Source organism: Marmota monax, unplaced genomic scaffold (assembly GCF_021218885.2).
Source record: "Marmota monax isolate L192 unplaced genomic scaffold, Marmota_monax_Labrador192_F-V1.1 WCK01_AAM20220418_F8-fsc00062, whole genome shotgun sequence".
NCBI lineage: Eukaryota > Metazoa > Chordata > Mammalia > Rodentia > Sciuridae > Marmota > Marmota monax.
This window is the reverse complement of record NW_026695221.1, coordinates 9,157,456-9,180,233: the sequence shown is the minus strand read 5'-3', so window position 1 is coordinate 9,180,233 and position 22,778 is coordinate 9,157,456. Positions and strand designations below refer to the sequence as shown.

The 22,778-nt window shown below is 46.4% G+C and overlaps 1 protein-coding gene across 6 annotated transcripts in view; it reads right to left on the bottom strand.

The window, feature by feature from the left end:
• Window positions 1–22,778, bottom strand: part of Kirrel3 (kirre like nephrin family adhesion molecule 3) — a 555,957-nt gene that overhangs the window by 120,024 nt on the left and 413,155 nt on the right. For all 6 annotated transcript variants that reach the window (XM_046432698.2, XM_058575268.1, XM_046432699.2 and 3 more), the window contains exon 3: window positions 3,774–3,851. In XM_046432698.2, coding sequence (XP_046288654.1) covers window positions 3,774–3,851 — 78 coding nt within the window. The remainder of the gene's footprint in view (window positions 1–3,773; window positions 3,852–22,778) is intronic.

Here is a 22,778-nt window from a genome sequence, read left to right as displayed (position 1 = left end):
GGGCCACTGAGCTTTCTGAGGCAGGCAGAGCTCCTCACCTGATACCTTGTGACAACTTTCTGCTCTGCCTAGGAAGAAGACCAGCTCTGTGTGAGCCACGTTCAGTAAGAAGGTGGTTCTGGCGGCTTCAGGCAGAAGGAGTCATCAGGGGGAGATCTGAGAAAGGAAGGTGAAGGGTGTGTGTGTGTGTGTGTGTGTGTGTGTGTGTGTGTTGGAATGATGGGTGAGAGAACAGTGAGAACAGAGATGATGGATAATATCTGCCTAGAGACACCCAAGAACACCCAGCAGTAGGTGGGGCGAGGCAGGAATGCGTGTGGAGAGCAGGAAGATCACCCCGAGAAAGGCCTGGCCCTTCTGCTCTGCTCACCTGCCTCTGCTCTGGCCTCCCAGGAAGGGGCTCTAGTCCTGGGATTGAAGTGAGAGTCTGGGAGTTGCTGAATACCTGGAGACTCATTTGGTGGAACTCTCGGCCTCTGTCTGCTCTGCTGGATGAGCTTCTTCTCAAGACACACCTGACACCTACAGGTGATTTGGTACATTCCTTTACTGTCACTCATTCAAATAAAATGAATGCTTAAATAAACTTTGAGTGTGCAAGACACAAGGCCCGGGATGGGAGAAGAAGAAGAAAGTAAAGATTTTTCCCTCCTGCTACTAGTTCTGGGTCCAACATGTAATTGCAAATTGTATTAAACACAACAAAATGAAGAAGGAGAGCCCTCCTGTGTAGTCCCACCTAAATGAATAGACTGGTTGCCATGATGGAGCATATGGTGGGGATAAGGGGTGCTCAGCTTGGGTAAAGCATATGGCAGGGTCTCCGTAGAGGTGACATTTACACTGCGATGTGCCCCAGTGTTTTTATTGTGAGCTCCTTGAGGGCAGGGATGATGTCTTATTCATTTTTATATCTCCAGTGATGACAAGAATGCCTGGCACTTATTTTTTAAAAATTGGCATAATTTTTATAATACTCAATGAATGTTTGATGCATGAAGAAATGATCTCCTCTCTGCAATTGCTTTAAAGTGTGCTGCTTTTAATCACAGGAAGACAGGGATGGCAAACAAATTTGATATTCTTATGGCCAGCCTGTCTTTATTCCCTCCTTTCTTGTCTGCCCCTCATTGATTTTTGTTCATATCGCCATTGGATGCCTCGGATGTGTCGAGTCCAAACAGGAAAGAAAACACACACACACACACACACACACACTCCCCGCATTACCAACCACATCCATCCCTGTGAATGTTGCAGATTCTCTCTGCGAAGCTATTAAGCACTTCCAAATAGAGCAAACCTCTCATTGACTATCACATGCCTCCTTAAATGATCTTCGAATTGCATTTTCTTTTTTATTGCTTTGTGTAGTTTAACAGCACCAATTGCGATTACTCTAACTTATGATAAATCCCAGATCTATAAAGCTCCTGTTCATTCATTATTTTCCTTTTGCTCCTTTTCAAGCTGTTATTTTTTTTGGAATATAGTGAGGAGGGGGGAGTGGAGTGAGAAGAAAATAAAAAGATACAATATTAACAGGGAAACAAGTGAAATAGGGGACCACTTGTCCCTGGGTGACAGACGCCCTATTAAGATACTGTTAGACAAAACAAATATGCTTTCGTACAGCACAAGCAGGTCTTTTGTATTTCTTCTGAATTGGAAGTTTAATGATCACCACCTTATCTTTAATAGAAGAAGCAGCTAATTGTTCCAGTATCTTACTAATTCCAGCAACTGGAAGAAAAATAATTATTTTTTACTATTTTGCCAATTGTTCAATTTATACCAAGGTATGTTGTGTGGCATGAACAGAGATTTCTGTTTCTTGATTAATGTCATGACTGCTATCCCAGATCAATTATTAATATGTGTGAATTATAATTATTTTTGGGTATTAGTATGAGATAATTATAAACCATAAAACAGCTCCCCATGCTTGTGGATGCCTTTTCTTATCTGAAGATGTGTTGGAGGTTGGGCACGTGAGCTTTAGAGAGAAACATGTATAATGTAGCACTGGGGGTAGCAAGGATGTCTGGAGTAGAGGAAGTCCTCCCTCTTCCTCACCTCCATGTTTTCCACCTCTCCAGAGACCAAGCTGACCCACCTACTGCGCCTCTCCTGATCCACTCACACCCTCCTTTCACCCTGTCTCCGTTTTATTGGTTGAGACTTGTAACTCATCACATATGTTGGCTCAGCTTGCTCACCACCCCTCATCTCCATGGTCACCTAGAAGCTGGGGTCAGAACCCTGGAGCTTGGAGTTTCAAATCCAACCCAGCTCCTGACTTTTTGGCTTCCCTAATCCCTAGGAACCTTGGTGCTGCTTTTCTAGTGAGCACGACCAGCAAGAGAACATGTCTGTTCAGCACCACGGACAGGGGCACACTATCTATTCCTGCAAATGAGAAATCACAGCCTAGCACTCTTGTCAAGGTGGCAGTGTTGGGAGGGGTCCGTTAAGAAAGAAACGAAGAGAGAAAGAAAGTCAGTGAAAGAGATTGATGGGCAGGACATAGAATATTTAGACCCCATACTAACAGTGCTCAGCCATGGGACTCCCCTAACTGAGAAGCGGCTTCCAGAGCCTTCTTATATAGAGAGGGTGGCAAATGGGGGAGGTGAACGCTTCCTGGGCTTAACTGTGCTGACCTAATTCCTATCAGACTGTCACCATGATGGGTGCTTGTGGCAGAACCATAGCTGGTAAGTGCTCAGGTCTGGAGCACATGGGGTCGTTGGTGTTATAAATGGTGGGCTGGAAGCAGAGTCAGCTGAAAGTCACAGGAAGAGGGCACTAGAACTCTGCTGTGGTTGGCCTCTGGGGGACATAGGGGATGGAGGTGATCTTCCTCCTCCTTTCCTGGAGTGGGGATGAGGCTATAGATGCTCTGAGCCTTGGGAGGAAGGGGCCCAGCTCGTGGCAAGTGGGGTTGATGGGAAGCCAAGGCTTCATTTGTCTGACTTTAATGAATAAATGGCATCCCTGGCCATTGTTTATCTACTTTTGAATCCTGACAAACAGTCTGTGGCATCTGATGAAGAGGGTTATTAGCTGCACGAAGACAGATGGCTGGGGATAGAGAGGATTGGTTCTTTATTACAGCAGGCCCATAAGTGACAGCACTTCTCTTCCATCCAAGCCTCTGCATCAATGTTAATACTTTCTCCAAGTCTTCTGTGACTCAGGCAAGCCTCAGAGGAAAGACCGGGTACAAGAGGAAAGCAGAATGGCTTGTGAGTAGGAGGGAGAGGCAGGTCAATGGAGTTGGAAAAGGACAGATTTCCAAGTGCAAGCTCTTTGAGAATAAAACACTCACATAGCACTTACTATAGTCCAGGCACTGCCTTATTCTTTAGGATTCTCCTAAGTGCTCTGCAAGATGCTATTTATTCAATAGGCATTCAAGAAATGTGAATGATTGAAGAGAAGGACAGAGATGTTTAGATTAGAAAGATGAGAAAAGCAGATTTAAATGGCCGGGTAGGTGGGTGAGGGACAAAGCTAGGGAAGAGACAGGAAGAGAAGTAGAGGATTCAAAGGGAAGAGGGTTGATAGCAAAAAGAAAAGGCTATATGGGTCAGCATCCTGTGTCTCCGGCATTAGCTGCTCTTCCCCATGTTACTATGCAGACAGGTTCCTGATAATCCAGTGGAGCCACCCACTCTCTGAGATGTGTCAGGTTCCTCTGTATCATAGCCATCGGGCATAGTTCCTTCCCTCCATATCATCCCTGAGACGGTAGAGAGGTTCTCACTGACCTTCATTCATTCTCCGAAACTTGTCCTTGGCCATATAGCCCAGCACCAGACAGCATCCTCTCTTCTGGAGGCCCAGCTCTGGAAGAAAAGCATAGGTGGGTGAGTTGAGAATAAGTCTGATATCAGGGGAAGCCCCTCTGTAAGAGGCTGTGAAGTTTGTTGCTCTTATAAACAGGGTTTCTTATTTATTTAACAAACATTTATATAGCACTTACTATATTCCAGGCATAATTTCAAGTCAGTAGTTCTTATTCGTGTCTCACAACATCATGCAAGATCATTTCCCATTTGATATCATCCCCATTTATGAATATATTAAATAAGTAACCTTAGATGAATGAGCTAGCAGATGGCAGAGACAGAATTTTGAACCTACACCGTGTGGCTCTGGAATCCATGATCATAACCATTACTCTGGGCTATTGAGGACCTTTATTACCCAAGCTTAGGGAAAGTGACAAGATCACCTTGGGATTGTGGTCAGACCTGCCAGAGGAGAGGCAGGACTAGTTTCTGGTATCTTAGGTGAGAGTACAATCAGACACAGTGGGTACCCCAGGGTGAAGGTGATTGGGTGAGTTCAAGGGAAGATGTAGGGGTTGAGGTATAGGCAGAAGGACTCTCTATTTTTTGGAATGGGTGAGTTTCTGGGACTTCCCTATGTTGAGACACCAATTTAGCACTGTTGTCCAGCATTTAAGAAGTTGTAGACTAAGAGTTCAGGGGTTGGAGAGCTAAGAGACACAAGAACCCACAGAGCTTTGACCCAACTGGAAAAACAAGATGGAACAATAATTCCAGGTAACAAATTCAAGAGACATTTATTTATCTGTTTCACAGTATTTTGTAAATCAGTGCCTATTGTGTGGAGCATTAGAGTAGAGTACATCTGCCTCATGAGATGAGACGGCAAGCTTTCCTCTCTGGTATTTATCCTTTGATCCTGATTTGTCTTAAGCAAATCAGGGTTCTTAAGCAATTCCATACCCAATTTCCCATTTAATGCTCATAACAGCCCCTGGAGGTAAGCAGATGGGCTAACGCTATTCATGTGACACAGATGGGAAAATTGAGTTTCAACAATGTTAAATGACTACCCTTGATTACTTTAGACTCCTCATCTCCACCTCTTTGTGTACATATCATACAAATGTGACAGCTGCCATAAACTGGGAAAATGGGGAGTGCGATTTCTAGAAGAGGGAAAGTGACTACTGTTTCCCCGAGTTCTTGCCAGGATTCCCAGGCACCTAGCTGCTTCCTCCCTTCTCAGAGGACAGTGAGTGGGGTGTCATGCAAATTCTCCAGGAGACTCTGCATGTGTCTGAGCTCCAGCCAGTCCGTGCCTCGGCTGTTAGGGACAGACAGAGTGGACTCATTCCTCCTCCTGACTCTCCATCCACTTTCTGCTGTTCAGGTCCCCCCTCCAAGGTAGCAAGATAAAAGGGAGTGTAGGGCCCATGAGAGACAGATAAGTCAAGCTTGGGGACTCCTGCCCTAGAGAAAAACAAAGCGTGGCAGGCGGTGGCAGAATGCCACAGCCCAGGGAGGTCGCCTGCTTTGATCTCCTGATTCTTTAAAGGGGTTTATTGACTATCAGTAAAGAGCAGAGAGGCAGATCTGAGGGTGCTGTTTCCAAAGGCACTCACTTCTCTTCCTTCCCCTGCACACTCGCTCGCTGATCTGAAGGCGCAGCCAAACCGCCCTCACTTCAAACAGCATCACATCTCAGGCACCCAAATTGACGATGTTAAGTTCTTCCATCCAAGGCCTTGGCCCTTTCTTCAGGGGCTCCTGCTCTGTCGAGGGCCGTGTGGATCAAAGCCCCTTTGATGTTTACTTACTCTATTTGTGGATTCTTTCTAACAACCACCTCCAAGAGGCAGGAATGCAGCATGCCAGGAGGGGGCCAGCGGAAATACAAGCTGTGAGGAGGCTCTGAGCTTCATCCAACAATAGCTTCTTGCTGGAGATGGTATTGAAACCTCAGCATGCTGAAGACAGGCATTAGAATTCTAGGCGTTGCCCATCATTGGAAGGATACAATTGCTGACGATTCCTATTATATTTGCCATTGACTTCTTATACCCATTTAAAGCAAATAGGAACCTTGGCAGTGGTTGCTAATGAGAAAGAGAGTCTGAGATCCTGGACTGAGCCCAGGGGAGTTCTGAGGAAGGAGGGCAGAAGGTGCTGGATGGACTTGGCCAGTGTTCCAATTGATCTTCTGAATAGTCTCCTGAACTCACAGGAAAGTGGAAGGGGGAATAATCCTCCTAAAAACTTAAAGTCTAAGCAACTTGTTGTATTTGATTATCTATGTTGGCTGTCTCTCTCAGTCCAACTCAACTTTTCCTTTGTCACATGCTAGAATGCCCCCCCCCCCCCGCCCGGGGTTATTGCCTAAGGAGATGTTTCATGTGCATAGTTATTATGAGCAAGAGTCTCCCTAACCATGTTTGATTTCTGTAAATGAGCAGGAAAAGAAGTTTTAAAAAAGCCCTGATTAATAAAAGAAATTGAGGACGAGGTAATTTCTCAATGTATTTGGCTCATTTAATTTGACACGTGTGGGTTAGTCTTAATTATTTAGGAGGCTACATTACATGGCACTAATAAGCACACTGCAGATATTTATTAAGTGAGAGGGCTCTCTGATAGAGTCTTTGCTGAGAAGTGGGAAAAAACCACTGGAATCTCTGCAAGAACAAGCAGGTTGGAGGATTCGTCAAGTGAGAATTAGCTAGTTTTCTGTACAGGAAAATTTGAGATGCTCCTTGGAGAGGAATGTAGAGCTAAATTAGAGGTCACTGAGTCCACATGTGAGGCATGATGCAGTGACAGAAGGCTTGGAGGGGAGGAGAATCTGTAAACAAAAGTTGGGGAATTGGGCCATTGTTAAAGACAGACTGCAGAGAGAAGTGGGAAGGAACAGGAAGTAACCACTTTGACTTGGGGGCAATTCCACAAAGTCAATATAACTAGGGTATTGACTTTTGTAAATGAACAGAACTGAATAGAGAGATGAAAGAATATGGCAGAAAGAACAGGAATCTCTCACTTTGTGAGGTAGATCAGCCACCAGATGGTCACCTTCCTTGCCATATGGCACTGAGATGGTTGAGTCAGATCACAGATGCCCATTTTGGAACAGCAAGATGATGGGGTCTTCTCCAAGAAGGCTCTGGGCTGACATCTTTGGCTCAATCAGTAGCAGAACCACCCAGATACACTGAAGGCATTCATGGAAAGTGATTTACATGAATGAAGTCCTAACTTAAAAGGGAAATTCATAGCAAAGAAGTTCAGGGTCATCTGCAAATAGGGTGTGGAGGGCAGTATTTGGGAGAACAAAGTTTAGGCAATATTGCCTATTCAAGGAAACAGTTATTAGGACAAGGTATGCTTTTTAGGGAGAAAGGAAGCTTGCACCCCTGGGAACTCTTGGCTTATAAATTGTGAGCAAAAGAAGGGTCAGGACTGTGCCTTTTTCAGCTCTCAGTCTCAGTATCCAGCTCAATGTTCCTTACATGGCAAATGTTTGGGGAAAATCTGCTGGCTTAAAGAAAGGGCTGACTAAAAATATCGAGGAGTGATCATTACTCCCCAGTCCAGGTCAGAATGAAAACAGGTGGGCTTAGATGTAGCACAATGCATTTAGGGAGGTGAGGATGGTTGTAGAGTGAATGAAACTTGTAATTCATTGGGACACAGAACAGTTCCGCAACCGGGGAACATTGTGGGATTTCCTCTTGGGAGGAATAAAAAGGGATGGCTTTATAAATGCAATGGGTTTCTTCAGTTTCAGAGGGTGTAGATAGGGCTTTTTCTAGCTATAGAATTCCTTTAATCTTAGTAATAATAATGATGCAGTGATACTACTTCACATTTGTGAGATACTTATTTTTTCACCATATTGTCACATTCACTGTCTCATTAGATGCTCTCAGCAGCTCTGTGAAGCAGGCTAGGCAGAAATTATTTCCTCCATTTTGGTTTTAGAAACCAAGACTCAGAGAAGTGAAATGACAATTCAAGGCCAAAGCTCTAGCTCATCCTACAATTCAGGGCTGATTTCTGGCTTAATTCTTAGAGAAAGATGTGGGATCCTAGGGCTGCAGTTGTTACAAATCAAGACAGACATCAGTGGTCTGGGAAAGGGCAGTATTAAAGGTCAAATTGGACCCTCACATTCATGTGTTAAAATCCTAATACCAATACTTCGGAATGGGATCTCATTTGTAGATAGGGACTTGACAGAGCACCCATTGGCAGCGCAGGGTGTCTCTGGAATTCCTGCTTCCTGTGTGAGGACCATGCTGGCCAGCACAGTGCTTGCTTATCACCGCATCCAGAGGCTAATGAGCTGTCAAGTAACTGTGGCTAAGACAGGTGCCAGCCCCCGCTCCTTCCCCATGTCTGAAGCTGACCAGTGCCTTGGGATGTCTGCTTGTAGGAAGACTTCCTATCCTGTCCCCCGACTGTCCACTCACAATAGTTCAGGTATTATGGTAATTTCACAGTTGTGGGCTATTTATTTATTTTTTTTTAGGAAGCCATCAAATTCACAATCTCATTCAGTTGCTGAAAACTGGTCTTTTCCACTTGGAGCTATTTGAGTTGAGCGTGTCTCTAGAGATCCACCAAACAAGAAATCGAATATTATGGGTGGGCAGTTTGGCGTGATTATGGCCGAGATTTGGGGAGGAAAGGAAAAGAGGTGAAAGAGACATAGGCAGAGACCAGATCCTGGAGCAGCTGAGAGCCTCCTTAGAAGTCTGAACTTTCTCCTACAGGGGGTGGGAAGCCAAGAGGAAGGCTGAGCAGGGGATGGAGAGGCTAGCCTTGCACTGAATAAAGATCACGTTAGCACGAGTGCAGATGATAAAGGAGAGCAGCCCAAGGAGGGAGCCAGCTGGGAGACTATTGCCATACTCCAGGTGAAAGATGATGGCTTTCCAGCTGCTCCCCCTTCCTGCTCTCTGAAGACAGAGATCAGAAAGCAAGTGAAAGGATGCTGAGTTTTCTCAGGGGGACACTCAGAGCCTCCAGATCCCCGCCACCTCAACACAGAGAGCAGCAGAGGGGCTGAAAATAGCTTCAATTCCCCAGATGGTGCCTGAGGCCATATGGAGAAGATGCCAGCTGGACCTGGTTGGAGTCACCGGGAGGCCACGGATGCTGCTGAACTAATAGAGCTTTCTGATGCCGTGCTGCGCACTTAACAGTGAGCAGTCCTCAGTGCTTCCCTGAACTTTAGTTTTCTCATCTATAAATTGCAGATACTGAGACCCTGCCTGCATGATGACTATGAAGATCAAATGAGCCAACATGTAGTGAAAAGTGCTGGGCATGAAGTACCTAAGAAGGTTGAGTTCAGTACTAGAGATCAGCAAGGACCATCCTCACATCTTTTTTTTTTTTTTCCCTAAACAAATGTGAAAGCAGAGACACAGAGACTTAGAATGACTTTGCCAAGGTCATGCAATGAACTATTAGGTGGTCTTTGTTCAGTAGCTATAAGTCAGATGGACTGAAAAACTGAAGGGTGTCAGGAAGATAAGCTAATGGGCAGAAGCAGAGGAGGCTAAGGGACTAGAGGTGTTGGGAACAGAGAAGAAATGGTGAGTCTGAGAGACATTCTAAGGATAGATTTTGAGGCTAAGCGACCGAGTGGGTCAATCAGAGAAAGCTGGGAAAGATGACCACAATGTCTTTCACAGGAAAGATCAGCACAAAATCAAAGCAGGGTGCTGACAAAGGAAACTTCCTGTGTTTGAGATGATGAGGTCCCCAACGAAGAGGACCCAGCTGATAACGTGAGCAGAATTTTCAGTCTGAGGGATTACATATTTAACCAGCTGCCTTGAACTCAGAGCATGAATGGCTTGTTCTGGAGAAACAACAGTGGGGCACTATGGGTAGCCTTTGCTGCAAGCATTCATGCACCCTCCACAATCAGCACTTAATGATAAAATTGAGTGGAATAAAATCCACCCCACAAACACTCATTGACAGGCTGCTATGCATGTGTTAGTCAGTTTTCCATTGCTATGACAAAATACCAGAGAAAATCAACTTAAAGGAGAAAAGGTTAATTTTGGCTCACAATTTCAGAGGTTTCAGTCCATAGTTACTTAGCCCTAGCACTGTGAGGAGCACATGATAACACAGATCTGCTCACCTAACAATGGCCAGCAAGTGAGGGTCGGGGGTGGGGAGGGAGAAAGAAAGGGAGGGGTTGATTGACTATGTGATACATCAATCAAGAACATGCCCCCAGTGACTTGCTTACTTCAACTAGTCCATCAACTACTACCTCCTAAAATTTCTACCACCTCACCACGTAAGGCCGTATTCCTGTCCCAAAGGCACAGACAAGTTGAGTAGCCCTTATCCAAATGCTTGGGATCAGAAGTGTTTCAATTTTGGAGTTTTTTGACTTTTGAATATTTACATAGATTGTACTCTTTGAGCATCCTTCATACAAAAGTCCAAAATCCAAAATGCTCTGAAATTCAAAACTTTTGGGGTACAAAATTTCAGCTTTGGGAACCTTTTGGAGTTTGGATTTTTGGATCATGAGTGCTCAACCTGCACTTGTGAGAAGCTAAATGAAAGTCAAGACAAGTAACAGTTCAGCAGAGAAAGCGTCATGAGCAGCACACAAGTTATTTCCACTCGAGTGGTCATCCTTGCTGCTGGAGCCCTGAGGGGGAAGCAGAGCCACAAGCTGCTGAGGGGTGCCCCACACAGGGCCGTGGGGCTGGAGATTGTGCTGGGTTGGTCTTTGTTGGGTGCCCGTCACCTGTCTCTCATAGGCGATCGTCTATCAATAGCCATCAGTTGCCATTCTGCCCCGCAATTTCTTCCTGATTGCAGGACACTGGCGTCTTGTGTTGGGGAAGCTTTCACCTTGATTCTGCTAAACTCCTGCTTTCTGCCTCCATTCTGCCTACTTCTATTTTCAGCATAATTACTCACATCCCAGGCAATAATGATGTCCATAAATCATGCAAAGATCACCATTTTCTGATCAACTTCTATAGTAAAGAGACCTAAGGAAGAGGATTAGGTAGTTTATTAATTTTTACTAGTGCCTGGATGTGGCCCTCTAGGACAAATAATAAGTGTTTGATAGCCCAATAATACCTGTTTCATAATTTTTGAGTCTCACTGCTTGCTAATCTAAGTTTATTAAAGAACTATAAACTTTACATTGTTGTAAAGACATAATTGCTATTTCATAGCTTACTTAATATGAGTTAATTATATTAGAACTAAGTTTCCCCCCATTCATATTAAGTATCAATTAGTTGTTTTAAACTATTGATTTGTATTTAATTAACTATGCTATTACATACCAATTAAATTCTTATAAGAGAAACTTGAAACAGCTGTGGTCTTAAATTAAGTTTTTAAAATAATGAATTACATAGAAAGCTCATGTTGAGATATTGTTTTTTTTTTAGGAAGAGTTGACAATCATTTGTAGTCATTCCAAAAAAGGTTCTGTGACCACCAGCCCATCCTTCCTTACTCTGGTGGGGACAACACTCCTTCAGGCACTTGCTTGTGGCTTTGTGCAGCAGGAGCAATGACTGACATTGGGGCAGCTGATTGCCAGCCCTGCCCTCCTCGGCCTGCCTCAGCTGTGCCATTTTCTGGCTGGCACGGCCCTAATCACTGCCTGGCCAAGGCAGGAGCATTATTAGCAACTCTTCACCACCAGCTGTGGGGTCTAGAATGGTCTGTGTTGCCATTGGCTCCAGATCCTAAGTGCCTGCAGGAAATCTGGGTGCCCATGTGGTCATGAATCCTTTGATTTCTCCACATCTCTGCTCTACTGGCCTGAGCCTGTACATCCTGGGGTGGGAGGAATGCCCACATTGACCGAGTGGCAATGAACATTCTTCTCCTCTTGTTCCACTTGCACAACAACCTCATGAAAATAGATACTATTATCCTCATTTATTTATAAAGAAATTGACTTTCAATTTTTTTTTTCCTGTGCTAGGGAGTGAACACAGGGCCTTGCACCTGCTAGTCATGTACTCTACCACTGAGCTACATCTGCAGCCCAGAAACTGACATTTTAGAGGGGCCAGGAGTTTGCCCAGAGCCCACAGCTGTCAAGCGGTGAAGCTTGGAATAGCCCCATCTGCCCGCTCACTGCTCGGTACATCCTACCACGCTCTGACTCCATTCTCTGTCAGACACAACCCCTCACCAATTCTGAGTCTCAATCCCTTGGCTGACTCTTGTCACCTTTCTTTCCTGGAGGGCTGGGCTTCTCCCCTCCCCTCAGACACTGCCTGGGCTCTTTCTCTCAACTGATGAACTGCCTGGAATTCCAACTGGCCACCAGCCGATGCACAATGTGGCCTTCCTCAGGATGCTTAGCCCCCCCCAGGTTGGCAGAGTCCACCCCGCCCCCATACTGGAATTGGGACACTGGCTATTCCCCTTGGGGGCTGAACATAGCCAAGCCTTGTCCCTTTCCATGGTTAGCAGTCACTAAGGGCTTACCCACCTGGGGCAAAGCCAACTTCACTTACTTGTGAATAATCATTCTCTGAGTTAAGAATTTTGCATGTATTATCCTTGTTAATCCTCAGAAAAACTATAAGGTATTCCCATTGGACAGAAGAGGCAACTGAGGCTTCAAAAGGTTAAGTAACGTTCTTAGGGCCTTATAGCTAGTACGTGTTGAGCACAGTAAAATTAATTAAATGAAATCTCTTTGTGAGGAGGATTGGGGGACGAGGGTGGTGGTCATATTGTTGATTAAAGAATTTTATGAGAAATTGGACAGGAATAGCTCAGGCCATCTCTTTTTAAGATGTCTAACCCCAGTGGGTCAATTGCTCAGTGGGGAAACATAGGATCATGAAGGTCATTCTGGCCCCCTGGCCTGTCATCAGACTATTTACCCTGTGAGGAGTAGGAGCTGCTGAGGGCCAAATGCCTGGAAGCCTTTAAGACTTCTTGTAAGAGGAAGTTGGAAGGCAGTGAGTGATGTTTGACTGGGGCCAGATGCACAGCAGCTGTGTGCCCTGCCCCTGGGGAGCTCCACCTGGGACGTTCAGTCAATCATGTCTAGGAGGTCAGGCAGAGAGAGGGCATCTCTTATTTTTCTTTTTTTCTTATAAGACCAACAGAGTCCCCAAAAGACTCAGCACAAGGACAATGAGGGATCCCACTCTGCTGCCAAGTGCTCCCGTACTGTCCATGGCCATTTTCTTGAGGTCCAGATCTTTGCAAAGGCAGAGGCCCAATAAGAACCTGTGAATATAAACTTGACTTGAGGATTTAGTCTTCACACAGATTAATGAAGATATAGAATTTGTGCCTCACTGTGCTTGCACAATGGGGAAGTAAAGGATCCAGGATAAAAACCCAGGCCTGTTTGGTTCCAGAGTCCAGCCCCAGTCCCTGGATTCTCCCAGGATTCAGCACTGCTCAGGGACCAGGAGAGACCCAGGAAGAGAAGACCATTAGAAGGTGCTGGCCAATGGTCATGGGCATTGCGGCCCATGGTCAGGAGCACTGGAAACCCTCCTGGGATCCCAGGGGACAGGTCAGTGTGAACTCCTTCCTGGGGAGACGTAGGGAAGCATGGTAGGCGCCTGCCTGCTCAGGGTGGGCTGGCAGTAGGGCAAGACTGCTGTTTAGTGATGTGCTTACAAACCACCTCGCCACCACTTATGGCCTAAATAAAATTGGGAATGTGGGGGATTGACTGAGAGTCCCGTAAGAGTTCACCATTGAAGTCATCAGGAGTGGCCATCCTTTGCTCTTGAGACCCCTGGATGGGGGTGGAGGGAGATGTCTGCTTTCACATAGTACAGGGAGGATGACAGACAGAAGGAAAAAAATCTCTTGAGAATGGGAGAGTGTAGGGTGTTTAGAGACCTTGGGTGGAAGAGGGTAAGCTGGGTTCCAGTGGGCTGGGAATGTCCATTCCACTTTCTGGGCAGAAAAGCAGCACAGGAGAGAGGTCAAGTGTTGATGGTAGGTTCTTGTCCCTAGCCACTACACAGTCAGAGTTGCCTCCATTTGCCTTCTAATGGCCAGGACTGGCCTTGAGGGTGAGCCCTGTCCAGCTACACTGTGCACCTCCACTGGCGTGGAAGGAGGGTGGGGTCTAAATATGCAGTGCTCATGCCCTGAGCTGCGACCATTCTCCAGGGTGTCCTAATCCAGGCTACCTTGGGAGCTGTGGTCACCAAGGATCATAGAGCCTGGGTTTGGTGAGACCTCATTCACCTGGCAGAGCAAGGCCCAGGCAGTTGCTGCTCCTGCGACCAGCCCCAGCCCCCAGCAAGGGGTGAGGGGTAGACCCAGTGGAACAGGCAGGAACCCTGCTGCCCTCTATTACGGAGATCCTCCTCAAGCGCCACACGCTCCATTACAACTCTGTATCTTATAATTAAATGGAATCTGCCAGTTACCTCTCAGCACGGCAGCAATTCAAGCTCATTGGAGGCTTTCTTTGTTTATTTCCACTTATTTATTTATTTAATAATTATTTATCCAGCTATCTATATAGCTAGATGGAGGCCCTAGACCAATATTTCTTTTGCCTTCAAAAACAAGAAAGCTCAAATAGAGTCTCTCCCGTGTCACTTTCAGGGAGAGGAGGGAGGAGATGGGGATAGCTGGGTAGCCGCCAGTCTACAGTGCAAATCTGTCCCTGAAATGGTTTAGGTGAAGGTCACGGGCCGGGAGCTTTGCTGCCAGCTACAACTTGGATCCTGCTTTTGATTCTACCACCCCTTTTCTTGCTATGGACTTCTTATTCATCCTGAGAAAGTTCTCTGGCCAGAGAGGCCAATGAGGTCCACTATTTCTAGAAAGTTCCTTGGAAGGCTTTTGGAGCCAAGAGCCTGAGGGACTAGAACACAGGTCAGAGAATGTGGAAGCCAGGCTGTGAATAGGGATTATTGGCAACAAACACACCCGTAGGGCTTGGCAGTTGAATAAGCAGTCACCAAACATATATTTTCCTTCAACCCTCACAGCACCTGGGAACATTTGCTGAGGATCCGAGAGGCCCCACAACTTGCCCAGAGTCACCCAGCTGCTAATGGCAGAGCTAGGATTTGCACACAAGGTTTGTGGGTGAAACCAAGCTCCCCTACTTCTCTCAGAGTCCCACATCCAAGCAAGGCAGCCCAACCACAGAAACCAAGTTCCTTTCTTCCCTTTAATGATAACCTTTCAGTGATGAGGGGGCGAAGGGAGAGCCTGCTAGCTTTGATTAAGGACTCAGCTTCAAACAGATCCAGGGGAGTGATTCTGAACCACCAGCCATCACTTAATGCGAACATGAAAGTTTACTTTCCAAGAGGCTGGCCCAGTGGGAGGCTGATTGCTAATAGGCATACCAGGGATTGCACAAACCTTGCACATCAATAGCTGGGCCCCAGAGAGGTGACCCGGTTTGGGGCCATCCCACCTAGCAGCCCCGTCAGAGCAGAGGATGAGGGTGGCTGGGAAGGTGTGAGAGCACACACATACGTGCCCGCTCACATATTATAGTGGAAGAATGGGAAGGAATTCCAGACGAGAGCTGAGACTTTAGACTTAACACCTTTTGAAGATAAATAGTATTTATTCACCACTTTTACCCTTGCTTAACTACTCCCACCAGCCTATTCACTGGGCCACTCAGGAGCTGTTTCATACTAGGAATAGGAATGAGTAGTGCCGGAAAAGCCCTGGGCACACTAGCCATTTCCTGTTTGTTCAGAAATAATTGAGTTTACAAGGTTTTCGGAGGGATGGGAGGTGGGCATCTGTGTGTTCTGGTGATGTGTTTGACCATGGGAAACCATCAGGGACATTGTTTGAGGCTCTGGTTGATCCACAGAGGGGTCATAGCAATGAAAAGGAGTCTGGTGGTCCGACCCTGAACTGCAGGAGGATCTGCACTTCTTATTCACCCTGAGAAAGTTCTCTGGCCAGAGAGGCCAATGAGGGAGGCTGGTCTGAGAGAAAGGGTCATCGAAAGGGAGGGTCGTTTAAAGCCCCTCCTGCTTATAGGCCAGGTCTTCTCCTGGCTCCTGAGTCCACAAAAAGCCAGCTCAGGATGCTTGTGCCATTGATCCTCTGTGTTATCATGTCAGCTTTTTGTCACTGTGAGAAAACAAAAATAGAGGAGGAAGAGTTTATTTTGGCTCACAGTTTCAGAGGTTTCAGTCCATAGTCAGTCAAGTCCATTCCTCTGGGCCTGAAGTAAGGCAGAGCATCATGTTGGAAGGGTGTGGAGGAGGGAAGATGCTCAGCTCATGGCAGCTGAGAAAGAGGGGGAGGGGGGAGGGGGAGGGGGGAGAGAGAAAGAGGGGAGGAGGAAGAGGAAGAAGAAGAAGGAGGAGGAGAGGAGATGAGAGGAGAGAAGGGAAGGGAGGAAGGAGGGCAGGGGTGCAGAAAAGGGAAGGGAAGGGAAAGAAGAGGAGAGAGGGAAAGCATCAGGGTTGGATATCGTCCCCAAGGCTGCAGTGACCTACATCCTCCAGCCATGCCTGCCTGCCTACAGTTACCACCCAGTATTCTATTCAGATCATCAATCCAACAAATGGACTAATCTTCTGCTGAGCCCTCAAGAGCCAATCTTTTCACCTCTGCCTTTTGCATCATTGTCTGACACATGGACTTTTTGGACATTCCAGATCTAAACCATAACCCCTCCCCCTACAAGCCCTTGAGACTTCCCACACAACAGAGCAGTCCCTCCAGCTGACGCTTGGCTCTTGATCTCAGGTGTCCACCTTCGGTGTCCTCAAAATGCAAAATGGAGAGTTCCTGAGATAATGCATGTCAAAACTAGGAGGTAAAGGTGAGGAGAGGGGCATTCTTGTCATCAGTCCAAAGGTACAGAACCAAATCTGGACACATTGTAAGTGCACTGTAAGTGGTAGATAGTTGTAAGAATAACTATATCATATGTACTTATGAAGAAAGGGATGTGCTAAAAGTCAGGACAAACAGTATGTACTCTAAGGTGGGCCTGAGAGCTCCATTTCTGTAGTTTGAGGAGAGGCTCCTTTCTATCCTATTGAAGTTGACCTAACTCACACTGTCACTCTCTGGGAGAGACTGGCAGTGGGTGTCCTGCTGGTGCTGCCACCCCTGGCTTGCATGGTCATGTGGGTCCCAGGCTGGTATTCTGCAAGAGCCGAGGAGCAACAGGTTATTGGAAATGGTTATTGTCAACCTCACCAGAAGCTATTGAGTAACTGCACAGTGAACCCAAGGCACGTCTGGGCACTACAAATAGGCAGAAAGACCTAAAAAAAATTCTCTTATGACATATCCAGTCCAAGCAGGTGCTGAAAGGTTCTATGGGGCACGGTTCAGATCATGTGGTAGGTACTGCCAGCTCTGTCAGCCAGGCTTTAAGAAGCACATGGATAAAGCTGGGGACACAAAGCCTGGCCAGGAGAGCCACAGGTGAGGGAACTGCAGGAAGGAGAGAGAGAGACCATGTCCTTAGGGAAAGTGTCAGGACCAGATGGTGGGGATGGAAGTCCCCTGTCCTGTCCTGCTGGGCTTGGAGGTGACTGTCACTGCAGTGGCCACCTAGTACCAGCTTGGGAGAGCCAATTGTGTGCATCTCTTCCCAACTCTGCATTCAGCAATGCCACAGTGGTATCTCCAAATCCAGCACGGTGGGAGTGTTTACACTAAGAGAATTGGCAGAGCTAGAGTCAGGATTCTCTCCCTTCCTTTCCTCACCCCTCCCTTCTCTTCCATTCTCTTCTCTTCTCTTCTCTTCCCTTTCCTTGCCTTCCCTTCCGGAGCTTGTCTATTAGCACAGCATTGGCTGAGCTTCAATATTTGAAGAGAGAATGGTTTACCCAAGTCCTGGCTTCTAGGTAAGTGTGACTGAGGTCCTCACCTATGGTTTCTGCTTCCTTTCAGGTGAGTGCCTACCCTTTTTTGCCTCATCCTGTGTTTGCTGAGGTGAAGCTCCTGCCAGATAAACTTGTAGGTGGGCGGCCATGAGAGCTCATGTGACTAGTTCCCTTGTTTCCTTGTTGGATTACTATTTAACCATTCCAGAAAGGTGACAACTTGCCTTTAAAGTGTCCAGAAGAGCAAACTTATAACATCTCAAGGGCAGCAGCTGCCAATGGCAGCAAGCTCTTCCAAGCCTTCTCTGGAGTCTTTTGTACTCTTTGCAAATTTTAGAAAGTATGGAAGATGTCTCCCCTTTTCTCCATTGTTTAGGGAGACAATATGTAGCTAGATTTGGGATCCTGAAGAGGATCTACTCTGCTGGGAACCACTGGGCAGTGTGATAAAACAGCTACAATATATTGCCAGGCATGGTGCTAAGCATTTTAGATACATTATCTCATTTAATCCTGACACCAACTCTATGAAGTGATACTAGGATGGTCATGATTGTTTAGATGGAAAAACAGAGGCTTATAAAGGTTAAATGTCAGCTCATTTATAAAGTAGCTGAGGCACGATTTGAATCTGAGCCTGTCTCACTTCAGAGCTTGAGTTCTATTAAATCCCACTCCTCATTCCAGGTGTAGGCTTTGCCATGCACAGATCCTAATCTGCTCACATTATGGGGACAAGAATGTGGGAAGCCAGAAGAACTCCAGCGAGGAGAGCTGGTCCTCTGGTTTTCCTTAAGAGGAGTGTTCTATGTGGTGAGTGGGATGGATCCTAGGGGCTGTTCAGAGTCAGGGAACCATTATCCAAGTCCCTTCTGGCTGGGGCCATGGAAAGGTCAGCTGCCACAAAGAGTGAATGAAGCAGTAGAGAGAAACTTGGGGATGGCTGATGATCAAGGCTGAGCACCTGGCAGTCCAGCTTGGTTGCCCCCTCGCCCTGTCTGTGCCCCCCGCCAGAGCTGAGCCACACCATCTGCCAGAGGCCTAGCTCTGGGTCAGACACAGTGATGGTACCTCCCAGGACTCTCCCTGCTCAGGGCTGATGCTGGCCTGATTTTCTGAGACCTGGCTCTGTTCTAATTAGCTGTGTGACACTGGAGAAGTCACTTAATCATTCTCAGCTTCAATTTCCTCATTGAGCAAAATAGATTAAACTAGGGCAGGAGAACCTTAAACCCTGAACCCAGTGTCTGAGGACCTCTATGTTCTACAAAGGGGGTTCTGACACTTCTGAACTTGTATACAAACCAAATATGTTTGTGTCTTTCTACAGAAAGCTCAGGTGATCTTTATGATTCTCAAAAGAATGAAGTCTTAATCCATTTGGATTGTTAGAATACCATAGATTGAAATGCTTACAAACAACGGAACTATATTTCTCACAGTTCTGTAAGCTGGAGAGACCAAGATCAAGGCAGATTTGACATCTGGTGAAGCCAATTCCCTGGCTCTTAGTGTCTTTTCACTGTATCCCTCTATGGTACAAGGGACAGGCTTCCTTGGAGCTTTTTTATAAGACACAAGACCCATTCATGAGGGCTCCACTCTGTGGAAGCAAACATCTCATCTTAATGCCATCACCTGGGGGGGGGGGGCGGATTTCAATATATGAATGGAGGTGACATGAACATTCATACCCCAGCAGCCCTCAAACTAAGAACCTTCCTAAAATCCTTCCAGTTTTAGGATTTGTTGGGTTCCAAGTCCTCCCCTTCCTTGATGAGTGCAGATTGACAACAAAGTCGGTCTTAGGAACTGAGGGCCATGGGGAGGATTCCTAGGACTTTTTACCAAAGTACCTTTTCCCTGAGTGCTGGGATCTGGGGAGTGAAGTGAATTTCTGCTTGAGCCCTTGGACCAGCACTGAGGCAAGAAGGCAGCCCTCCTGTCTGCTGCTTCCTGTAATTCCTGCTAGGGGCACTGAGATCTTGCAGGGAGAGACTGCTGCAGGTAACAACTGGGATCCCTCCTTCCTTGAGGGCTGAGAGAGGAACTATGGGGTTCTGGAAGCCAGGGGATGACTCTGCAGATATTTCTGAGACTTACCAGTGTAGCTAGTCCTTACAGGTCTTCCACAGTTTGCACTAGATTAACCCATGTTTCTTTGTGTATTTTCTTATGCCTCTGGTCTTGTGTACATATTTGATCTTGGGCATTAGTCAGAAATGTCATGCAATGTTTGAAGCTGAAAGGAACCTCAGCAGTCATCTTATCCAATCTTGCACAGAGAAGCAACCGAAAGCTCAGAGAAGGGAATGGATTGTCCAGAGTCACCCAGGGCAGAGCTCTGTCTTTTCTAGCCTGCGAGCACCCTGAATGGTAAGGATGAGCACCCCTGCCTGTCTGCCTCCCCAGTCTCGCTTCCTGACCCTCCCTTTTCTCCCCCACCTCACAGGGCTAGTTGCATGAGTTGTTCTGAGAACATGTCCCAACAATTCCAGTTCTGTGCCTTTGACATGTTCCATCCCCCAGAGATACTGTAGTCTTCTCATCCCACCCATATTTCAAGACCCTAACAAGATACTTGGTGTGGTCTCTCTCATCCATCTAGATGGGTGGACACTCCCTCCTCTGGCAACACCTTCCTACCCCTCCACCTTGCACAATCATCCCTTAGCATCATTGGGAGGATGGGTTTGAAGACTCCTCCTGCAAGCCCACATCCTCAAATGTTCAAGTCCCTTAAAATGGTGTAATATTTGCATATTCATCATATCCATGATACTTTAAATCATCCTAGATGACTTGTAAAGCCTAACACAAGGTAAACGCAAGGTATACAGTTACACTGTATCATTGAGGGAATAATGATAAGAAAAAGGTCTGTTATGTTCAGTACAGACAATTGTTTTGATCTGCAGTTGGTTGTAGATGCAGAACCCAAAGATACAGAAGGCTGATTGGATAAACCTTTGCTATGAGACTCCACAGATGTGGTTAAGGCCTCCCTTCCTCCCTCCCTCCCTCCCTCTGTCCCTACTTCCCTCCCTTCCTATACTGGGAATTAAACACAGTAGCATTCTACCTGTCAGCTGCACCTCCATCCCTTACTTATTTGTTTGTTTTATTTTGATACAGGGTCTTCCTAAGTTGCCTGGGAAGATCTTGAACTTGCAATCCTCCCACCTCAGCCTCCTGAGTGGCTGGGATTACAGGTATCACTACTGTGCCCCACTGGTTTCTTATCTTTTGCTCCATCCTTCTGACTGAGAGGTGGGGCCATCTTGATTAGCCCTTGCATCTCTGATACCTAGCACAGAGCCTGGCACATAGTGGACAGTGAATACTCATATGGGGTGGGTGACTCAAGAGACAATCTGCCTTGATATTCAACAGGTGGCCATTTGATTTGGTACCTCATGTCCCTTCAAAATCATGGGAATCAAGGCAAGAGCTCAGATCTGGCAGCTTCTCTGGTAGTTTGAGAACAGGACTCTGAGCAGGGCTCTTTGACCTTGCACCTTCTCTATCATTACTTGCCTTTTCATAGAAATATGCCACAAGTCAGCTGCAGGCATGGGTTGGCCTTAACCTTCCAGGCAATTCTGGTTTTGGTCCTTGAGCTTTTTCCATCCATCCCTACATTCACCATTTGTTGAGAGCTCACTGTGTCAGTGGCTATGGATATTGGTGGCAAACAGGATGAACAACAATTTTTGCTTTCCTGAGCTTCCCTTTTAGACAGCATCTATCCTCATGCATATAACTTTCTGGTGAGACGTTTCCTGTGAGCTTGGACAAGTTTCTAATGTGCTCGGGCTGCAGTATCTCCATCTGCAAAATGCTCTCATTAATGCCAGCTTCAAGGGGTGGTGTGTGTCACTCTCCATGCCTTGGCCTGTGGCTGGGACTTGGTAACGTCAGTTGTTTCGGATGCAGGTGTAAAACATATGTGAGAGCTAATTCATTTGTTTCCTGTCTTCCTGATGCTTTGTTTTTGGAGATATATTGAAAAGACCTTTTTAAATCTGCTGAGGAACAAAGGATTCCCGAGCAGTGAAGTTCTCTGTGTTGGAATGCAGAAGGGACAGAAGACCAGCATCACTGGGCAGCTGCCAAGTGCTTGGGGCCATTACACACTTTTGGTGATGCCCTACACTACACTGTAACTGGAGAGGCAGGCGTCATCTCCCTACTTCTCTGATGAGAAAGTGAAGGCACAGAGAAGCTGAGTTTTACTAGGTGTGCAAGTCCCACAGTTAGTAAGCAAAGGAGTGGTGGCCAGCCAGTCTCTGTGGGACACTTCTCCACATGTCAGTGGGGGCTCCCAATCGCATGGAAAGAAGAGAGAAACAGAATGTCACGAGCCCTCTTTCAATAAAGGTCTCAGCAACATGTTTGTCTTGGCAGTGTTTCATATCGACCTGGTGTGTGGCACATGGATTAAGTATGCAGTTGGGTGGTCTTTAAAGGATGAACATTTTCTCTGGGATCAATAAGCCGAGTGAGTTTGGATCTAAATTCATCAAAATGTCACCTGAAGCAAATTTAGTCTCTGGGCTTCTGCACGTAGGTCAGGTCGATGGCCGAGGATGCAGGCAGAACCTGGGGAATGCCTACTTGGGAAGTAGGTGGGGGACACCTGTTGGACCCATGAGAGTCTATTAACCTGAGTGGGAACCGGGTCCTAGCTGGCAACTAGTATCCAAGAAATTGTTCTGGCAATCCTTGTCAGGGGGCATTTCAGGGAGAGGGATTGAGTGACAACTCTCTAGTTCTAAGTTCTTCACACATAAGGGGGCCTCAAGGTCACTCAGTCCTACCCCCACACCCAGTACAGGAGTCCGTCTATGGCAGCTATGAGAAATAGCCATGTGTTTTTCCCTGGGACCCTTCTAAAGACAGGGAGCTCATTACCTTCCAATCTGTGCTTTTCATTCTTGGAGAGCTAAAATAATTTTAAATTTCTTCTATATTGAGCTTAAATAGATCCTCTCTTGGCCCACAAATTGAATTAATTACTCCCAAATCTGCACTGCAGGGCCATGCAGAATGAGACCAATCCTTCTATTCAGCTACCCAGAAGTTTAGCATATGTCTTCTTTTCTCCAAGAGAAACATTCCTGGGATATTTGGGGCTTGGGACTTT